Source organism: Lissotriton helveticus, chromosome 5_1, assembly GCF_964261635.1.
Source record: "Lissotriton helveticus chromosome 5_1, aLisHel1.1, whole genome shotgun sequence".
In the NCBI taxonomy this organism is placed as follows: domain Eukaryota; kingdom Metazoa; phylum Chordata; class Amphibia; order Caudata; family Salamandridae; genus Lissotriton; species Lissotriton helveticus.
In genome coordinates, this window is record NC_136065.1 from 1,775,256,529 (window position 1) to 1,775,274,941 (window position 18,413).

Genomic DNA, 18,413 nt, shown 5'->3' on the forward strand with positions numbered 1-18,413 from the left:
CAGGAAAACCCATAGTTAATGAGATATCTAAGCCAGTCACTCTAGAGGTAGGTCCATTGTCCCGTACTACTGATCTGTTACTTACTAAGTCATGTCCAGAAAATCTGTTAGGCATTAGGACACTGAAAGAGTTAGGTGCAGTTATTTGCTGTTCCCCAGAGGGAATACGTCTGTTCCTACGTGACTTTAAGGGTCACTATGTATTACGAGATTTTGATTCGAGATTGTCTAATGTCCCGCAGCATTTATGGGCGCAAGGTCCAACTGATGTAGGTTACATGCAAATCACACCCCATCGTGTGACTCTCAAGCCAGGTGTAGTGTTACCACGAATCAGACAGTACAGATTGCCACCTGAGGCTGTAGCAGCCTTATCCAAAATTATTGACGAGCTCATGGCTCAAGGAGTAGTTGTAGAAACTGACTCCAATGTATGTAATTCTCCGATCATTCCAGTCATGAAACGTACTGATCCAAATGCACCCCCAGTATATCGATTAGTGATTGATTTACGAGAGCTTAATAAATGTATTATTCCTCAGTACCCAGTTGTCCCAGATATTTCTTCCCTGTTAACAGCCATTGATTCCGAAGCCATGTTCTTCACTGTCATAGACCTCAAGAATGCATTTTTCAGTGTTCCTATTCATCCAGACAGCCAGTTTCTTTTCGGATTTTGTTTAAATGGAAGGAGCTATATGTTTACACGCGCTCCTCAAGGTTTCACAGAAAGTCCTAGTATTTACAGTCAAGCACTCAAGAGACAACTAGACAATATTCACATGCCAACTGACACTGCCCTGCTCCAGTATGTCGATGATCTACTGATCACTGCCCGTTCTGAATGTGCTTGCGAGCGAGCATCCCTTACAGTTTTGTATTTTCTAGCTGAGATGGGGCACAAGGTGTCACCTTCGAAGCTTCAATTCTGTGTCCAGCAAGTGGTATACTTAGGACACTTGCTGTCCAAGAGGGGTAGGCAGTTGACACCCGACCGTATCCAGTTAATAGCGAGTCTTCCCCAGCCCAGAACCCAGAAGGAGGTACGTGCCTTTATCGGCCTTACTTCTTATTGTAGACAATGGATTCCCCAGTATGCATTTCTAGCCAAGCCACTGATACAGTTAACGACACAGGAGGCAGCCGTATCGACTGTCCTCCCTTGGACATCTGAACATACACTTAGTTTCAACGAGTTAAAGAAAGCCCTATGTCAAGCTCCAGTTCTAGCTACACCGAACTACAGTAAGCCTTTTACACTTTTTGTTACTGAACGCGAAGGTACAGCATTGTCTGTTCTCACACAAGATCAAGCAGGACAATACAAGCCCTGTGCTTATTTTTCGAGCACACTAGATCCAGTCGCCCAGGCGTTGCCTGCGTGCCTCAAGTCAGTCGCAGCCACAGCACTAGCTATCAGACAAAGTGATTCCATAGTTTTAGGACATTCCCTGACAGTACAAGTCCCACATTCAGTAGAAGTTCTTTTAAACCGAACACAAACACAGCACTTGACAATTGCACGTTTAACAGGTTATGAATTGACACTGTTCCAGCCACACATAGAAATTAGACGCTGCAACGTTCTGAATCCTGCTACACTGTTACCATCAGTTAATTCAAATCCAGACCCACATGATTGTGTGGAAGTAGTTAACATTACGACAAAGCCAAGACAAGACCTGACAGACATTCCGTTACCAGATCCTGACCTGACACTTTATGTGGATGGTTCATGTATGAGAACTAGTACAGGAGAACTAGTCGCCGCGTATGCAGTGACTACTGACACTGAAGTTATTGAAACACACCGTATTGACACCCTGTCCGCTCAAGCAGCAGAGCTAGTCGCTCTGACACAAGCCTGTATACATGCCAAGAACCTGAAGGTTAATGTTTACACAGATTCACGTTACGCATTCGGAGTTGTACACGACTTCGGAGTACTCTGGCAGGAGAGAGGTTTCATGACTTCTCATGGAACCAAGATTCAGCATGGTCTCCTTATTCAAGCCCTGTTAGATGCCATACATTTACCGACATCTATTGCTATCATGAAATGCAAAGCACATACGAAAGTTACTGACATTATTTCCCAAGGTAATGATCTAGCAGACCGCACAGCCAAGCTTACAGCACAGACTCCAGACGTTCCAGTTAATCAGACACGTACTCCAGATCCGATTACATGCATGACAGTTAAGGACCCTACACAAGATGTCATAGATATCCAGTTACATGCTACTCCTGATGAAATCAAGAAATGGTCTGAACAAGGAGGGGTCCAGACAGATCAAGGATGGTTAACGAAGGGTAGAGCCACATGGTTTCTCCCTGATTCTATGGTTCAAGTCATTATCAATACCGCACATAGTCCAGCACATTTAGGAGAAAAAGCTATGTTAGACAGTATCCAGAACATTTGGTTCAACAAGCATTTACGAGCTGCAGCCAAGCAGAAAGTCCGTACCTGTATGATATGTTGTCAGTTTAATCCAGGTAAAAGTGTCCCGGTGGAACAAGGTGGTTTCCAGCCCCCTGACCACCCTTTTGAGGTCCTCCAGATGGATTATATTCAGATGGAGCGATGTCGAGGTTTCAAGTATGTCCTTGTAGTTGTATGCGCTTTGTCCAGGTGGACAGAAGCATATCCAGTCCCAGATTACACAGCCGCGACCACTGCCAAGCAGTTGGTTCGTGAATTTTTCCCTAGATATGGACTCCCTAGAGTCGTATATTCTGATAACGGTCAGCCATTCTCATCCGAACTAATGAAACACGTTTCCCTTTTGTTAGGGTACCAGTGGAAGTTCCATTGTGTACGCCATCCTGAAGCAGCCGGTCTCGTAGAGAGACATAATCAGACTCTGAAAATCCGCATTGCAAAAGTCTGTAAGGACAAAGGTGTGGACTGGTTAGTAGCTCTGCCAGTCGCTTTGTTTTATATGCGCATGGTCGCACATTCCAGATCAGGTCTGTCCCCGTACGAGGTCGTATTCGGCCGCCCCCCTAACATGTGGGGTACTCCTAGACCCCGAAGTATTACCGATGTTTCATGTAATATGCTGACAGATTACCTAGCTTCCTTGATGTCTGCCCTCAACTCATGTCGTTCACAGGTTGCCGCCGCATTTCCAGACAATACCGAGGTGGCACCGCACGAGATCGTTCCAGGCTCCCTTGTAATGGTCCGGAATTTCGACAGATCAAGTCCGCTGGAACCACGTTGGAAGGAGCCACGTCAGGTCCTCTTGACCACCCGAACTGCCGTCAAGTTGGAAGGCAGGAAGGGGTGGGTCCACCTTTCTCATGTAAAACTTTTCAATGGATTGAAACCAGCCTCTAAAAACATTTCCAAGGATTTCCAGGATTCGAAAGATTGCCAGAACATTGTTTTAAAGGACTGTCCCGCACAAGACATTATTACAACCCCTCCCTTGTTAGAGAAAACTCCGCAGCAGGAGTATAAGCTCAAATTAAGGTCTAGTAAAATAAGTCAGTCAGTTTGATTGTATAAGTCCTCCCCTAGGTGAAACGGTTAGATTGTTTCTGACATGTATAAAATAGACCCCCATAGTGAGAGAGTCAGTCGAAGTTCACTTCAATGTATCGTTTTTCTGAGTTTCATATTATTTCTCAGCATAATGATTTCCTGCACTAGTTACGCACTTTTCCTGTGTTTTCCAGTCCCTCATGTAAATATGTCTACTAATGCTACAGTAGAGCACACGTTTAGTGATCTGCCTCCTCACGAATATTCTTACCGCCTTGCTATGCGTAACAACACATTTATCCGTATGTTACATTATTCACACCAGACCAGCAATGCCACTAATTGTTGGGTGTGTGGTCGGCTCCCCCCTTTCCAGACACCGAAGGGAGTTCTGCCACTTTTCCCTTATCCATTCTCACATAATGGTTCGTGTGGAGCATGGTCCACGTTAACGTCATCCTCAACAGATATGTCTTTTCTTAACAGTACATGTTTTCCAGACAAGCAAGGTTTCCCCCACAGAACAGGTTTAGATCTAGAAAACGAAGTATATAATTTAGGTAATTATTCGTCGAATTTCATGGTCCTGAATGTTCAGTCTGATACTACTCCAGACTTACCTGCTATTTCAGTACTACCTGTCAAAGGCGAATTATGTGTCCGTAGTTATGGTTCTGTACATGTAGGTCATAGTGAATGTACTACTGTTATCAAGTATAGTGACAGTGGGAAATCTATTTTCAAAGCTTCACGTCATTCTTATTTTATTTGTGGTCAGACCGCATATGTCCGTCTGCCCCTCGATTGGGAGGGAACCTGTTACATTGCTTTCCTACTGCCACCTGTTTTCCTAGCCCCATCTGATTATCACAGAAACACACATCTAGTACACATTAGACATAGAAGGGAGTCCCCAATTGTCGATTATACTGAAACTACTCTAGAACAGTATACAGATTTCAATAAAGGTTTCTTCTTCTTTGTAGGACCTGTCCAGAATAGTAAACTGATCCGTAGGTTAACAAGAACCCTTGAAGCTGTAGTTAATGAGACTGCCTCTGCTCTAGGTAACCTAACCGAAGAACAATCTGCTATGAGATTTGTCGTTTTACAAAATCGTCTCGTCCTTGACGTCATACTGGCCGATAGGGGCGGGGCCTGTAGAGTCATCGGATCTAGTTGCTGCATTTTCATTCCAAATAACGCGCCGTCTGTTTATTCAGCTATAACCAGACTCCATAAAATTGCCCATCTGTTACACCAAGATCCAGGCACCTGGACATGGTCCGGTTGGTTCTGGAATATAATTTCCGCATGGGGATGGAAAGTCCTGTCCTTTCTAAGTATAGCAGTAGCGATCATATTTAGCTGCTGCCTCTGTATACAATGTGGCCCTGCGATTTGCAGCATGTGTGCTACCTCTTGTATTCCTAGTCCCAAGCCCCGTTCCAAATCCCGTTCCAAGACAATTCGAGACGAGCAAATGGTACTGTATGAAATGATAGATGGTATCATGAAAATTGATGTTTCCTGATGGAAACGTAGTGACAAGGAGGGAATGTGGAAAAGTAAATTTTGCCATGTTCTGTGTCCCTACGCTTCATCCATCATATGTTATGTGTGCATGACCAATATGCATATGTTATTCCCCATGCCTGATTAATGACGCAATTACAGTTGTGTCCACCTCTGATATGTTAGTTTCCAGTCCTCGTGAATACTACGAATATCAGGCCTATGTAAAGTAATGTTGCCACGTTTCCCAGTGTGCACGTTATTCCATTATAAAGTCCCCGTTTCCAGGCCTCAAAAGGGCCCGGACATCAGATTCAGCTCCTGTCTCCTGAAAGCCTCGCAGAGGAGCGATACAGCCCCCACCTGTATCCTCGACCCTTCACTTACTTCCTGCCTCGCAGTGCCCGGTGCAGCTTGGCTCTGCCTCTGAGTCTGCCAAAAGTATGTTATAGTTCCAGCTATCAGTTCAGTCCTCCTTCTCTGCATTCCTGAGCTACTGAACTGCATCAATAGTTTCCGTCATTGTCTAGCCTACCCGGCTCCACGTTAGAGAAATACTGTATTAATGGTCATTTAATATTCTTCATCACGCACTACATGTAGAATAATGTATGGTCCAGTCTTAGAATCAAGTTAGCTTTTCCCCTCATGACTTCTAGTTTATATCAACATGTTCCCTAAACATCAGATACCAGATAGGGTTTAGGTACATGTCGCTCCGACCCTCCAGACTCTAGTCTCTGCTCCTAACACAGAGTTCATAGCCCCCAGCTTCTCCTAGTAACACGTCATTGCTAGTTTTCGCGCACCATTAGGTTAGAGGTCCCGGCTCCTTAGGTAGCCCCCTCCTATGTTTCCGCCCATTCATGACATATTCTGTTACGTTTGCGTCACATGTCTATGTATACTCCCAGTTACACCTCTTTTTACTGTTATCTCTCGCGACTGCTACGCGTCACGCCTTCTGCTCCACCCACTGCTACGCCTACTGCAATGTAATGCTATGTGTTCGCGCTATGTATATATGCCTGTGTTTTGTTATTGAATGTTAGCGCGCTCATCCCAGACCTAGCCCCAGCAGCTGCTGGGCCTCTTTTCCCCTGCTGGGCCCCAGTTGTCCTGCTGGGCCCTGTCATTCTGTTCCTATGCAGGTTGTCCTGATCCTGTCCTTATGCTGTAATAAACCTGCAGAAACTCCTACTACCTCGAATCTTGACTCTTATTTATTGAGCTATCTGTTATGCTATAAGTCTAGTCAAAAATAGGGTATTATTTATTTATTTACCACAGTTTCATAGCAGCCTCTGTATATGCAGCATACAATGAGGCCTGGAAGGTTACTCAAATTGAGACAGCAGAAAGAATACGGGAAATTGACCGTATTAATTTGGAAAAATCACTTTCTGTAGTGGACAATGGGTTAATGACTCTGTCCTCCAGAATTTTTTCATTGGACAGCATTGTGTCTTCAGCAATCGATATATTATCGCAAGACTTACTGTTATTACAACATGGTCAGTCACAATTGCGTTCCATTGTACAGCTTGGCTGGACGTTACAAAATCTGCGTTCAGGCTACGTGCCTTGGCGTTTAATCAACACAACGTCACTATTCCAAATCTTTAACCTTACTGATAGACAGATCGGTATGGCGCAGAAGGGTGCTGATTATACAATCTTGAGCATTGAAAAACTAGAAAGATTACCGTTGACAATGTCAGAACGACCTGTCAGTGAATGGATAATCCACGGAATCATAAATATTCCAATCTCAACCTTCAGGTTTCAATACTGCCAAAAATATATACAGGCTGGCATGTACGAGAAATTGGGAAAGGGGTACCTTAAAACAACATGGAACCTGCCCTATTCACATGCATGTATCAGTAACAAAGGACAGAAAGTGTTTCTTAGTGGCAACAATTGTGCTATGTCACTAAGCGGCACGCTTCTGTGTAACGGTATTAGTTTGCACGGAGCCTGTGAAGGGAATTCATACAACCTTTCATGTCACCAGCAAGGCGCACCTGCAACTGAGATAGAACCATTCTTTCAAAGACTCTATAATGGGAGTTACATTCTTATTGTAGACCGCAGATGCTGTAGTCTTATGCCCGGGACTCCTTATCTCGTCACTACGACGGCGAAGGTCAAGTGTTGTGGACGTTCTTTGTTCCCCAGCTCCTTTCCAGACAGGGAGGCAAGGGCATGGCCCGGTCTGAAAATTACTTCTATTCGAATAGACGCTTTAAGCAGAATGAAAACAGTGCTTCTTCAGACGCCTACAAGGCTCACGTCATCAAAAGAAACGTATGATCTACAAGTCGCAAGGACGACTGCAGAGATACATACATTATTATCAACCAATTCCCCCGTACATTTCGCGGAAATCCTGAGCGAAATCTTAAATATTTCTGATACCACAGGGGTCTCAAAGGTATTTAAGACAGTATTTTCGATGGCATTAACACCATTCAAAGCCATACTGGGTATTTTTCCAGACTTCGTCCATTCGATTTTTGGCGGACTTCCCCTGATCCTAGGACTAATTACAGGAATCCTATTCCTAGTCCTTATTTTTCGTTATGGCAACCCATGTCACAGATCAAACTCTCGCGACAATGGAAGATACGATCCTAGCCATTGGATACCGGGACCGGATATCAAAAATCCTGGGACTATCCCGGCTTAGAGACCTAAACATGACTTGGTTTCTATCATTTCGACCAATGTGGCAAAGGTGTGTTTTACCTGTACTAAGGTGTCTGCTATGCGGAGAAGAATGCGTGTTAGACACCTGTCTGACGCTACAATCGGATGCGCCGGTGGATGCAGATACACTGTTGGTTCCTACCAAGGTTCACGCACTGTGCTGCCCTCAAAGGCTGCCAATTCTGATGACGGCATTCCTGGAATCTTCACCACTGCGATTGAAGAGTAGTGAAGTTCAAGATGAAAGCAGCATCGAACAGGTACGACCTTCTGTCAGCAATGCAAATCAGAATGTCAATGGAGACAATCATGCGCATGAATGCATGGTTACCCCTATTTCCGACTTAGAGGAACTTTCCCATGAAGCTGTTGACAGTTTTTTCGAAAGCCTGAATGATATGATGTTCTCTCCGGAACAGAAATAGAGACTTTTGAGTAAACTCGCACACGGCGTTCCCTGAATTCGGCCTTCAACTTTAAAAATAAAGTCACATGAACCACTACAATCCAGTTCACGGACAGCAACTTTTTTCAGCAAGCCCCTAAAATATTTTTCTATATATTTTTTCCCGGGACACTGATTTTCTGCTTAAAGTAAGAGACTATTCCTAGAGAACTAAGATTTCTATTTTAGATACTTTATAGACTTTATAGACTTTAGCTGCCCGCTGGTATGTTCGCAATAGATTTTATGTGATGAAATGGTTTCGACTTTTTTTCTGTATAGCCATATTAAGAGCCATTTCATGTGTATTTCTCATATACCAACAATCAATAATGCATAACAATGCGTGTTCACTTTTGCATCTAATTCGTAGCTTAAGTGCATACAATATATATGACTGCAATTTTTCAGTATATTTGAAAAATTTCGAAATGCATTTATGTATTTTGGGGTGGTAAGGTATACACTATACTCTATAGTATGTTGTACTATGTTATACTATGCATAGATTAGTAGATATGACCATAGTTAGCGTGGAGTGGGTGTCGTGTATTTCTATAGGTTCTGATTCGATCCCCCTATTCCTGACCCTATTCTGGTTAAACTTACTAGCTAGTTAACTAACAGTCAGCCCATGAGGCAAGAAATCCCCCATGATGCAGATACCGTTATCTGACGCAGTCACACTACGGCACAGGAACGTGTTATCTGATTAGGTCATAACGCTTGAGATCTAATTAGACAAGCGACATTCCTCCAGCCCCTGATAAGGCATACGACGTTCTCATAACAAATCAAACCTATGACAACCTGGATAATCCGTGCGGCCATTGTTTTGATTTCACAGAGAACTTTAGTAAAGAATGTGCTAACGAGCAAGTCGTATGACATCTTTATTGACGTACCTATGTCCATCCTTACGTCAATCCCGGCACCTTTAAGGTATAAATATTGCCGACCTTGCCCTATGCAAACACACGCGTGGTGACAAGACGGAGCAGCCATACTTGCCGAAGCCGAGAGCAGAAGCAGACCCCGCAGGCAGCAGCCCCGCCTTCCTGACGCGCTGAGAGACGCGCTGCTATCTCAAGCCGAGAGACCCAGCACCGGCGCTTCCGGGTAGCCCTCGCAGGCAGCCTGGAATATCGAGAGCAGAGAAAGAGATACCATTCCTCATCCATCCTAAATTCCAGGTACAGAACTGAATAACCCCTCCTAGAGAATTCTTTAGTTATTCACTTGGCAAAAACAAACTTAACTTAAACTGTAACTTTCTATTCCCGCCCACGCATTAGACTTAGGTCAGGTACACGGGGTAGGCGTATTTAGAAACACCAGTTGATTACGTTTAGTCAAATGTATATGTGTATGTAAATATATTTTAATCATTTTAAACATCATATGGCTCAGAAACCATATCAATGTTTTTACAGTATTATTTTATACTATTGCTTTTAACGTATGCACTTTACTTAACTATAAGTATTGCAATAATATCGATCCATTTCTCTTGTACGAGAAAAGAGACTGATCAATAAATAACATCTTTTATTGAACACGCCCGTCTCTTCCTTTTCTCTACATACTGATGAGACTAAGAATGCACGTACTGACTGAGTAAAATAATTGCCTTGTGCTCACACGACTCTCGAGATTGACTCTTGATTAGGGGAGAGCAAAGTTGTCATGTTCTATGGTTGTCAGAAACTAAATCCCTTCTTGTCTAATCAGGGGAGTTCATCCTTCCTTGAACATTCGAGAAAGTTTCTAGCGAACTCTGAGCTTAGCTGGCAAACCCAAAAATTAAGTCTAGTATCGACAGTAGTAGACCTAGTTAACGTCTGGCCTAGGCCTTTACTGCTGTAGGTACTATTCCAATGCGCAGAGCCTATTGGGAAAATAGGAGCTACACTACAATCGCATTCCTGGTTATCAGGCGAGATGGTTGAATCTGGGTAGTGGCAGCTTTTCAATGGGGAGGATGTAGTATCGCAAGACCTCTGCTCTAAATGCGGAGCACCGGTCGGGCAGTAATTATTTGTTCACGATGTTACTGCCCGACAACAGTGAATAATTCAAGCATGTGAATCTATGAAAGATACCAACACTTGAGAGCCATAGCTATAGGTAAGTAACTCTCAAGGGTCCTGTCATGCACACCATACAATTGCGCAATTTTGTTTTGTATTACTTTGAAATATTGATTTGGGAGTCAATCGTTTAACCATGTTATTTGATAGAAAAGGGTATGTTTGTGCTTGCAAATGGCCATTACACATTACGTGGTTAGGCTGTGAATGTCTGTGAGCTAAGCTAATATTGTTTCTGGACTCAGCCCAGCATTCTCTGCCAGCCAGTAATGACTGTATTCTTGGAAGCACTTTCTGTCACAGCTCCCCGTTTGTCTTCCCTGCTATAAACCTTGTATTAAATTCAATCCAACGTTGATTGGTCATTATATGGTCCAAGTAGTGGCAGCACAGATCTGACTTGCATTATTAGCATTTTGTTTCTTAATTTGGTAACCCTAATAAGAGCCCTGTATAGAAATGAGAGTAAGAGAAATGTCCCTTTCGAAAGGCAACGTTTTATTATAAATGCCATAAAGGCATGGTTAATAATTAGTGGATATAAGTCTTTACAGTCTGTAACGTTATTGAACTTGAATAATAAACTGCAAGTGTTTCGCTGACTGTTCTCACCCCAACATTGCCCAGAGTGTGTGTGATAATTAAATTGATATTTTAAAGTTGCTCAAGCTACCTTCATCTTTTCCAGGCCTGGTGCGAGTGCCCTGCTGAACCATTCCTTTTTTAAACAGGTAAGGTCACGATCACTAATTGTGGGAGGCAGTGTCCTTCTATTTAAAATCTGTAGTTTGAAGTCACTTAGGAGCATTTCCCCCTGACACTGTCAATCCTTGTTAAAATACATTCTCAAACTTTTCTCCACTACTGTAATGTAATGCTGCAGCGCTAAATCACTCGCTCGCCTGCCTTCCCCACTGGCCTGGAATTACATGGGCACCACTGTCTAGACTGGAAAGCTTCTAGGAATCAAAAAAGACCGCACTACCCGCAATCTGAGATTTTCTATAAATTGAACAAATTCTCATCTGCTCTTTTCTCAGAAGCTTCGGTTCATAATAGCAGTCATATATTCCTATACTGACCTTGATGCAGTTGCATTAGATGACTCTTCAGCAGACTTTACTTTGGTTTATGATTGGTACTGGGAGCCAGTCAGAGGATTGCACACTCTAGTCGGGCTTAGAGTCCCTACTGTAGTTTATGTTGAATTTGAAGCTCTTATGGAATCTTAGTTTCCCTTTGACAGTGGCTCCGTCACAGTGCGTTCATCACTCATGGGCTTTCGACCGCTCCGTTAATAACTTTCTTTTCAACTCCTGGAAGGCGTTGGCCTTTTTGTATCGGCCTCAAATACTTACTCATGTTACCTAGGTGCAATGTTATTCAGGTTTTGACTGTCAGCACCGATACCCTGTTTCATTTCAGTAATCGAGGAAAACCTTAGTTGCATCACTCTTCCATCTTTTATCTCTGTTGTTGAAATGTTCCCTTGAACATCAGACTCCTGATTGCAGCCCTCTAGAGAAGAAGAAGACTACCGAGGTAGATATCTTCATTTCACACAAGAGGAAGATTAATTATAAAACACTATTAACAGACTTCCAAAAATTGGGACTTCTGAGCAGTAAACATTTTCACAAGACAACTTCTGTGGCCAAGCTTTGCTGGATGGGTATTTTGGAGATGGTTTTGTATTTGACCGTCCAGAGGACATTTTTTATGCGTTTTCCCTTTTGGAGAGGACTCTTCAAACGGAGCGCCTTGGTTTTAGCTTAGACTTGAAGCATCGATTTGGCCTTCTTGCTCCTCTCACAGAACAAAGTCTTGCTTCCTCTGTGATCCTTATCCTGCCAAATTTGGTGTATATCTGTGTACATATTTCTTAAGGGAGCTTTGCTGTCAGCGACAGGATACCCTCGATGGTGAAATGTGCACTATACAACATAGCATGACCTGTTCAGTGCTACTGAGGAATGAACCAGGAAGCACTTAAAAAACAAGTTGCTTAGTTTCTTCTACTGGGCTTTGGGGGAAACGAACCTTCTAAAAGATTTTTTTTTTAAAAAACCTTCTAAAAGATTTCTTGAATAATGCACTTCGTCAGGTAGTATCACAGCTTTATTGTACACTGATTAATCATGCCCCAGGCAACCGACAGCTAGATTGAGAGATTCCCCTCCTGCACCCAAGAGCGGTCCAGACTTGAAAAGTTTCCATTGAATTTATTACAACTGTGGTAAACTATTCAGAATGGCTAGGGCTGCTAGTCCTGCTGGTGGTGCACAGTGAAAGAGGAAACATTGCTACATACTGTATGGGGATGCCCCACAATTAAGTTTTTTTTTTAAGGATGTCAAACAGGAACTGGATGAAGTTATGGGCCTTGAGATACTAGTACACCCCAATTGCTGCTCCTGGGAAACCCAAACGATTGTGATATTCCAGAGCGTCTGGTGAGATTCTGCAAGTTTGGGTTCATAGTGGCCCAATTAGAGCTGGTTGGACTACGGGGACAGGTCGAAGCACCGACCGTAGTGCAGTGGAGGGAGGGTATGTACATGTACATGTACAGGTAGGAGAACCTACCACGGGCTGGAGATGCAGAGAATGAACATACCTTGGACTGAGCACGCATTCCAAACTACGGGGAGGTTACTTAGGGTGGGGGGGGAGGGGTAATGCACGATTTCCACGCAGCTCATGTAACCTAGATACCACCGGGGAGAAGTCGGGAGGGAAGTGGGTTGAACTATCTCCAGTACGTTCTCATTAGCTTGATAGTCATCTGTACTGTATGCTTGAGTTTTGTCTTTAAAATCATTAAAAATAATAATAATAAAAAAGAATGCACTGTTACTTATTTGATCTGAACCGTGATTTATAATCATTCTTGCGAACATTATCTGGGACTGGGAACTACATTAGCATTACAAGTGACAGAATTGTTTTGATCAATTAGGCTGTTCGAGGCACTTTCATGGTCTTCCAAATCTGTCTTCGCATTAAGGATCCAGTTCTCCAGTGTGATTGGCGTGGCACGGCTGCTCACAGGGAAGACGTTCTTTCTGGATCAGTTAATCTGGATCAGGGAGTCCGGTGACCCTCAGTTATCTTCAAAGAACTTTAAATAGTCTTCCAGAGGGTTTTTCAAGCAAGTTGCAGTTTCATGGCGTAGGAGGCATTACAGAATGTTGACAGATAAAGAACTGTAATTAACAAGTCGCTCCTTTATGAACATCTGTTAATTATCTGCTGTGTAAAGGCGTTGAAACGTGTTTTGCTTACAAGTTAGAGTACTTCAGCCTACGTTAGACCCTTTTATTTATTGTTTGAGAGTATCATTCCTTGCATGTTTTATTGAGAGAGAAAGCAGCTGTCAGCCATGACGTTCTGTGCAACTTATTTGAGCGTTACCAGGTTGGGCATGTGCTGTCTTCCCACTCCAAGCCCCCCACCCCTTAGAGTTTTGAGGATGGAATCTGAGACTTCTATATTTGATAAGTAGACAGAGCAGGACAACGGAGTAAGAAGAACTTCCCATGACGATTATGATGCTCTGCCTCCATCACAATAAACCACCCACCCGCCCTTTTAGAGCATATATCCTACTGAAACCGTCCACGTCAGAAGAATCTTGTAGGAACTTGTGTTGGTTGGTTATGAATGGCTAGAGCTGGGCTCATGAGCGCAGGGGTCACTGGTTCAGGAGAAACACCAAGCAATCCTGTAAAGCCATACAGCCAGAGAGATCCCAGTCTTGCATGAGCGACTCGGGCAGTCCCAGACCGGTTAGGAAGGTCTCCTATGTCTTCTCTCGTTAACATGCCTTTGTCGTTTCTTACAGCTCAAGCGCCGGCCATCAGAAGCTCTTCCAGAATTACTGCGCCCTGTTTCACCCATCACAAATTTTGAGGCTGCACGCGCTCAGGATCCTCGTGGTATATTTGGACTGGTAACTAGTCTGGAGCAGCTAGAAGTGGACGACTGGGAGTTCTAAACTGGAAACCAGAGGCGCCAAAGAACGGGGAACCAGCTGAAAGATCCTTCTTTTTTTTTTTTTTTTTTTTTACATACAGACTCATAAAAAAAATGGTCGTGGGTCATAAGTGTTACATGATGTTTACAAGCCAAATAAAAGATTATTTTATTTGGACATAACATGAGGAACCCCTGGACTGCGGGCAGTTCGTTTGGTACCATGTTCTTGGAGTGAATGTCTGCCTTTTTAAATCAAAACAGGACCAGGCCTCGTGTGTATATTTGAGTTTGTAAACATGTAAGTGGCTCGACGCAGCCTAGGGTTGCTGGGTTAGGTGACTGTAGGAGACTGATTCATTTGTTGGAAAGCTTCTTGAGAGAATGGAATGAGGTCATTGCTAATGATCACTAATTTGCATATGTATGTATACGATCCACATAGATTTACTATTGTACAGTAGTTAGTGTAGTGTGTTAACCAAAAATAAAATTAGGTAAGTCGATAAGAAACCCTTGTGGGGTCTTCAAACTAAAAATTGCACTATGGTAGTGCAAACAGGGACTACTACATCCCTTTAAAAATAAGTCGAGAAAGACCCTTACAAGTTTTATTTGAAATAAGTGTTACATTTGGAGCCATTTGTTACTGAGCATGCGTTTTTGTGTGTGAATTCACCTGGATGGTTTGTTTTAACTGATTTTTATCTTTCATTCTCACTTCATTGAGCCCTGACCCATTCAACTCTCTTGCTTATCATGAGCAAGTCTTGGCATCACCAGCCGACGGGAGCTAATGGGATTTTCAAGAATGCGTGCTTACATTTTGTAGGGTACTATTGAGTTTGGGCAGGTAAATGGAATCCTTTTCTGGCTGTCTCATAAAGGATGTGCGTTCATGATGTGTGGAAAGGTTCCTTACTCAGTTTCCAAATGAGCTGCTGGCGTTGGTGTGCTTTTGAGGTTTGCTTTTAGACTTCATTTGCAAAGATTACCTTGCATGTTGTTGGCTGTATGGAGATGCACCCTTCTCTTTGGCGTTACCATTTGAGAGACTTCTTTGGCTTTATCATTCCCTGTGAAAGTAACTTCCTAATGGGACCCAATTGCAGGCCTTTGAGAACTCCTACTGCCTCAAGGGAACTTGTGGAACCTCCTGGGACATCCTGCTGTTTATCTATGTTGTGTTCGGGGATCTTGACCGACGCAGAGCAGTAGTTTGAGAGACCCACGTAAAAAGCTAATTCTCAATGTCTGGGCTGTTTGTTTCTACAACTCAGATTTTATCCCTTGTGTATTCTTTGTTTCGGGTGGTGATGCGGGGGAATAAAGTGTGTACTAATTACTTTTCAGAGATGCAGAACTGAAATATCACATCACCCCTCTACAGACTTAAAGCTGTGATATTGATAATTGGTGTAAATGACTTTTTTTTCATTAAAATTTTGCACCATCCTGAGACCATTCCATGAAATGTTAACCAAGTAATGTCTCCCATTTCTGATAGTTAATTTCCCAGAAGTGTTTTGTTAGTGGAACAATTCATTGCGTGAACCACGTAAAGCACAGCTATTACTAAAAGAAACATTTTCTGAGTGATATATTTCCATCGGGTTGCCATCCCTGCACCAGTTCTCCAGATTTCATATTTGCAGTAGAGCCTTCCCTTGAATTGTCCAGGGCAAGGGCGTGCTCCCTGACCTCACACACCAGTGTAATCGCGGTTTCTGTGTCCCTACCATCTGGCACTGGAGCAGGGGCTTCCCACCATTCCAGGGTATCGTGACAGCACTTGGGACCTATGACCAAATATTACTCCTTGGAAGCAGTTTTGGGCCCAGAGATTGTGCTGCATCACTAGTTAAAGAACACAAAGGCTTCGGTATTCAGTAGAGGTATTGTTTCCAGTCTCATGCGGGTTCTGTCTACAAAGCTATTTTGAGAAGAATCTTCACCAGATGTACATTCTCAAAGAAAAACCCTGACTCAACAGAACTCAGAAGTTGGTATTCTCCTGCCGGGAGAATATCACCCCTGCACTAAGTACAGGTAATGAGGCAGATTTCTTTCAAATCAACTGTATGTTTCACTGGATTTGCGCACACACTCTCAGGCATGCCATTCCTTGGGTCAAAGGTCAGCAAAGTTCCAAGCAGTCTTCTGCTCGAGACCCCTTCCGTATACATAATCTGAAAGAGGAAGGGGCCTTTTGAAGTCCAGAATTGAGTGACGTTACTTCTCTTTCTTTTTGCCTGCAATTGAGAAGACCAACCACAAGATTTGTCTCAGTTGTCAGAGTTTGGCAGTGTTCACAATATTCGTTGGATCATTGTAGGTGCCATAAGTCTCCCTTTGGCATTCAAGCTTGCTATATACGCTTAAAAACATAAGTGCATAGTAGATACATCACCATGGTAGTCATTAATGAAGCTGTGCTGTATTATCCTGCCGAGTTAAGATTGTGAACCCAAAGAAACAAAATGCTTGAACAAGTGTCCACACTAGTGACTAACCACATTTTGTGAGTAGCTAATCCTGCTGGCATGATAAACTTCGGTCGGTGTAGTTTTTTGTCTGCCGCCAAATCTGGTGACCAAACACCATTTCAGAGGCAGTTTTGATTGAGCACAGTGTCAAAGTGCCCCTACAGTAAGAAAGTAAGCTTGAAAATGAGAGCGACTATTTGGCACCATCCGAGGATGCACCAGCTTGGTCAGACAGCATGCCGTCTTTAACCATAGGGGTGTGCCACTGGATGAGAGACCGTGGCACATAATCTCTTTTACAGAATCCGACAACGTCTTTGCCTTTACTACTTCCATTAGTAGGATTTGCAACGGTGCCATGCATTGAATCGATCCACTCATCCTCTGGGACCACTGCCTGCTTGCAGAGAGCATGACTTCTTAAGTTAGTCAGTATTTCCTTTCAATCGCCCGATTGAATCGGAGGGTTCCCTGGGCATTCTCAAAATACTTTCAACTATTAGTAATGTCCTTAGTTTGCCATTAAACTTACCTAACATTTTGTCTTCGCTCTTATGTGTGGGTGCGCATTTTAACCAAGGGGGTTGGGGCAGACATTGCAGAGCCAGTTCATCCAGTGTCTTGCACACAGTGATACTTGTGGTCATGCTATGTTTCTACTTGTATCGTCTGAAACATGGGTTTCTTCTAGTCTCAGTCTGACGTATGCATAGTTTTAGACTCCTGTTTTACGGGGTGTCTGTTCACTTTAATAGTTGGTCACGAATTTTGACTTGAACAAAGGGGTATTATTTGGTCTCAGATTTTCCAAGCATGTGTAGCACTACTTGGGATTGTTTTTTCCTTGAAAGTTTAAACTTGAGCACAAAAGTACCATGTAGTTTCCAGTTAACATAGCCTTCGTACTCCTAATGCAAATGGGTCTGGTATGAATTTTTCATTTTGCTCATTATTAACAAAACCATTTTGGCAGTACCTATTTTTAAAGTGTTGAATCCCTAGAGATGATCTACCCCAAAAGTGGAGATGTAATATTTTTTACTATTGAGGGTGAAGGAGGGAATATGAACTATTTGTTTGTGAAATGCCTGTAAAAGCATTATCCAGAGTTCTTTCATCTACATGTAAACATGGAGTGATTAATGCTTTGTTGCCAAAATAAACTTTTTTAGTATTTCATAACAACGTCTTGGGTTTGGTGTTTAATTCACTGATTCGTCTTATAATGTGTATAATGTGGTCATGTTAGTGATGTAGTCCAAATGAAACCATTCCCTATATCTCTATTCCTTCTCCCTCATCTCTTATGTAAGCGGTGTGTGCATTATGTGACATGTCCTTCATTGGTTTCATGTTTTTAATAGCCATGACCTTAAGGTTTCTGTTTAGCAAGGAGACGTTGCTCCCTTCATTAGATGATCATACCACTGTGGTGTTGAAAATAATGCTTCTAAGGCAATATCGATCTGCAGATTCCTCACCTTTAGAATATTCCTAGGTGTCAGACCGGATCTGGAGATTTTCAATCAGTAGCCCTATGCGCTGCTAGGTGAAGCCATGTGGCTCCGCAGTTCCACAAGTGACTCAGTGGAGCCACATATAGGTGCCCCCCGTGTGCTGATGCCAGTTTCTTTTTCTTCTCACGTCCTATTATGCAGATTCAATTCTCTACTCCCAACTTTTTCATCCAATTACTT

General features: G+C 43.0%; 1 protein-coding gene across 5 annotated transcripts in view; it reads left to right on the forward strand.

The window, feature by feature from the left end:
• The window catches only part of STRADA (STE20 related adaptor alpha), a 231,010-nt gene extending 213,112 nt beyond the window's left edge, over positions 1 to 17,898 (forward strand). For all 5 annotated transcript variants that reach the window (XM_078645053.1, XM_078645057.1, XM_078645055.1 and 2 more), the window contains 2 exons: positions 10,944 to 10,986; positions 14,100 to 17,898. In XM_078645053.1, the coding sequence (XP_078501179.1) occupies positions 10,944 to 10,986; positions 14,100 to 14,252 (196 nt within the window). In that variant the 3' untranslated portion in view covers positions 14,253 to 17,898. The remainder of the gene's footprint in view (positions 1 to 10,943; positions 10,987 to 14,099) is intronic.
• Positions 17,899 to 18,413: the final 515 nt, after the last annotated feature.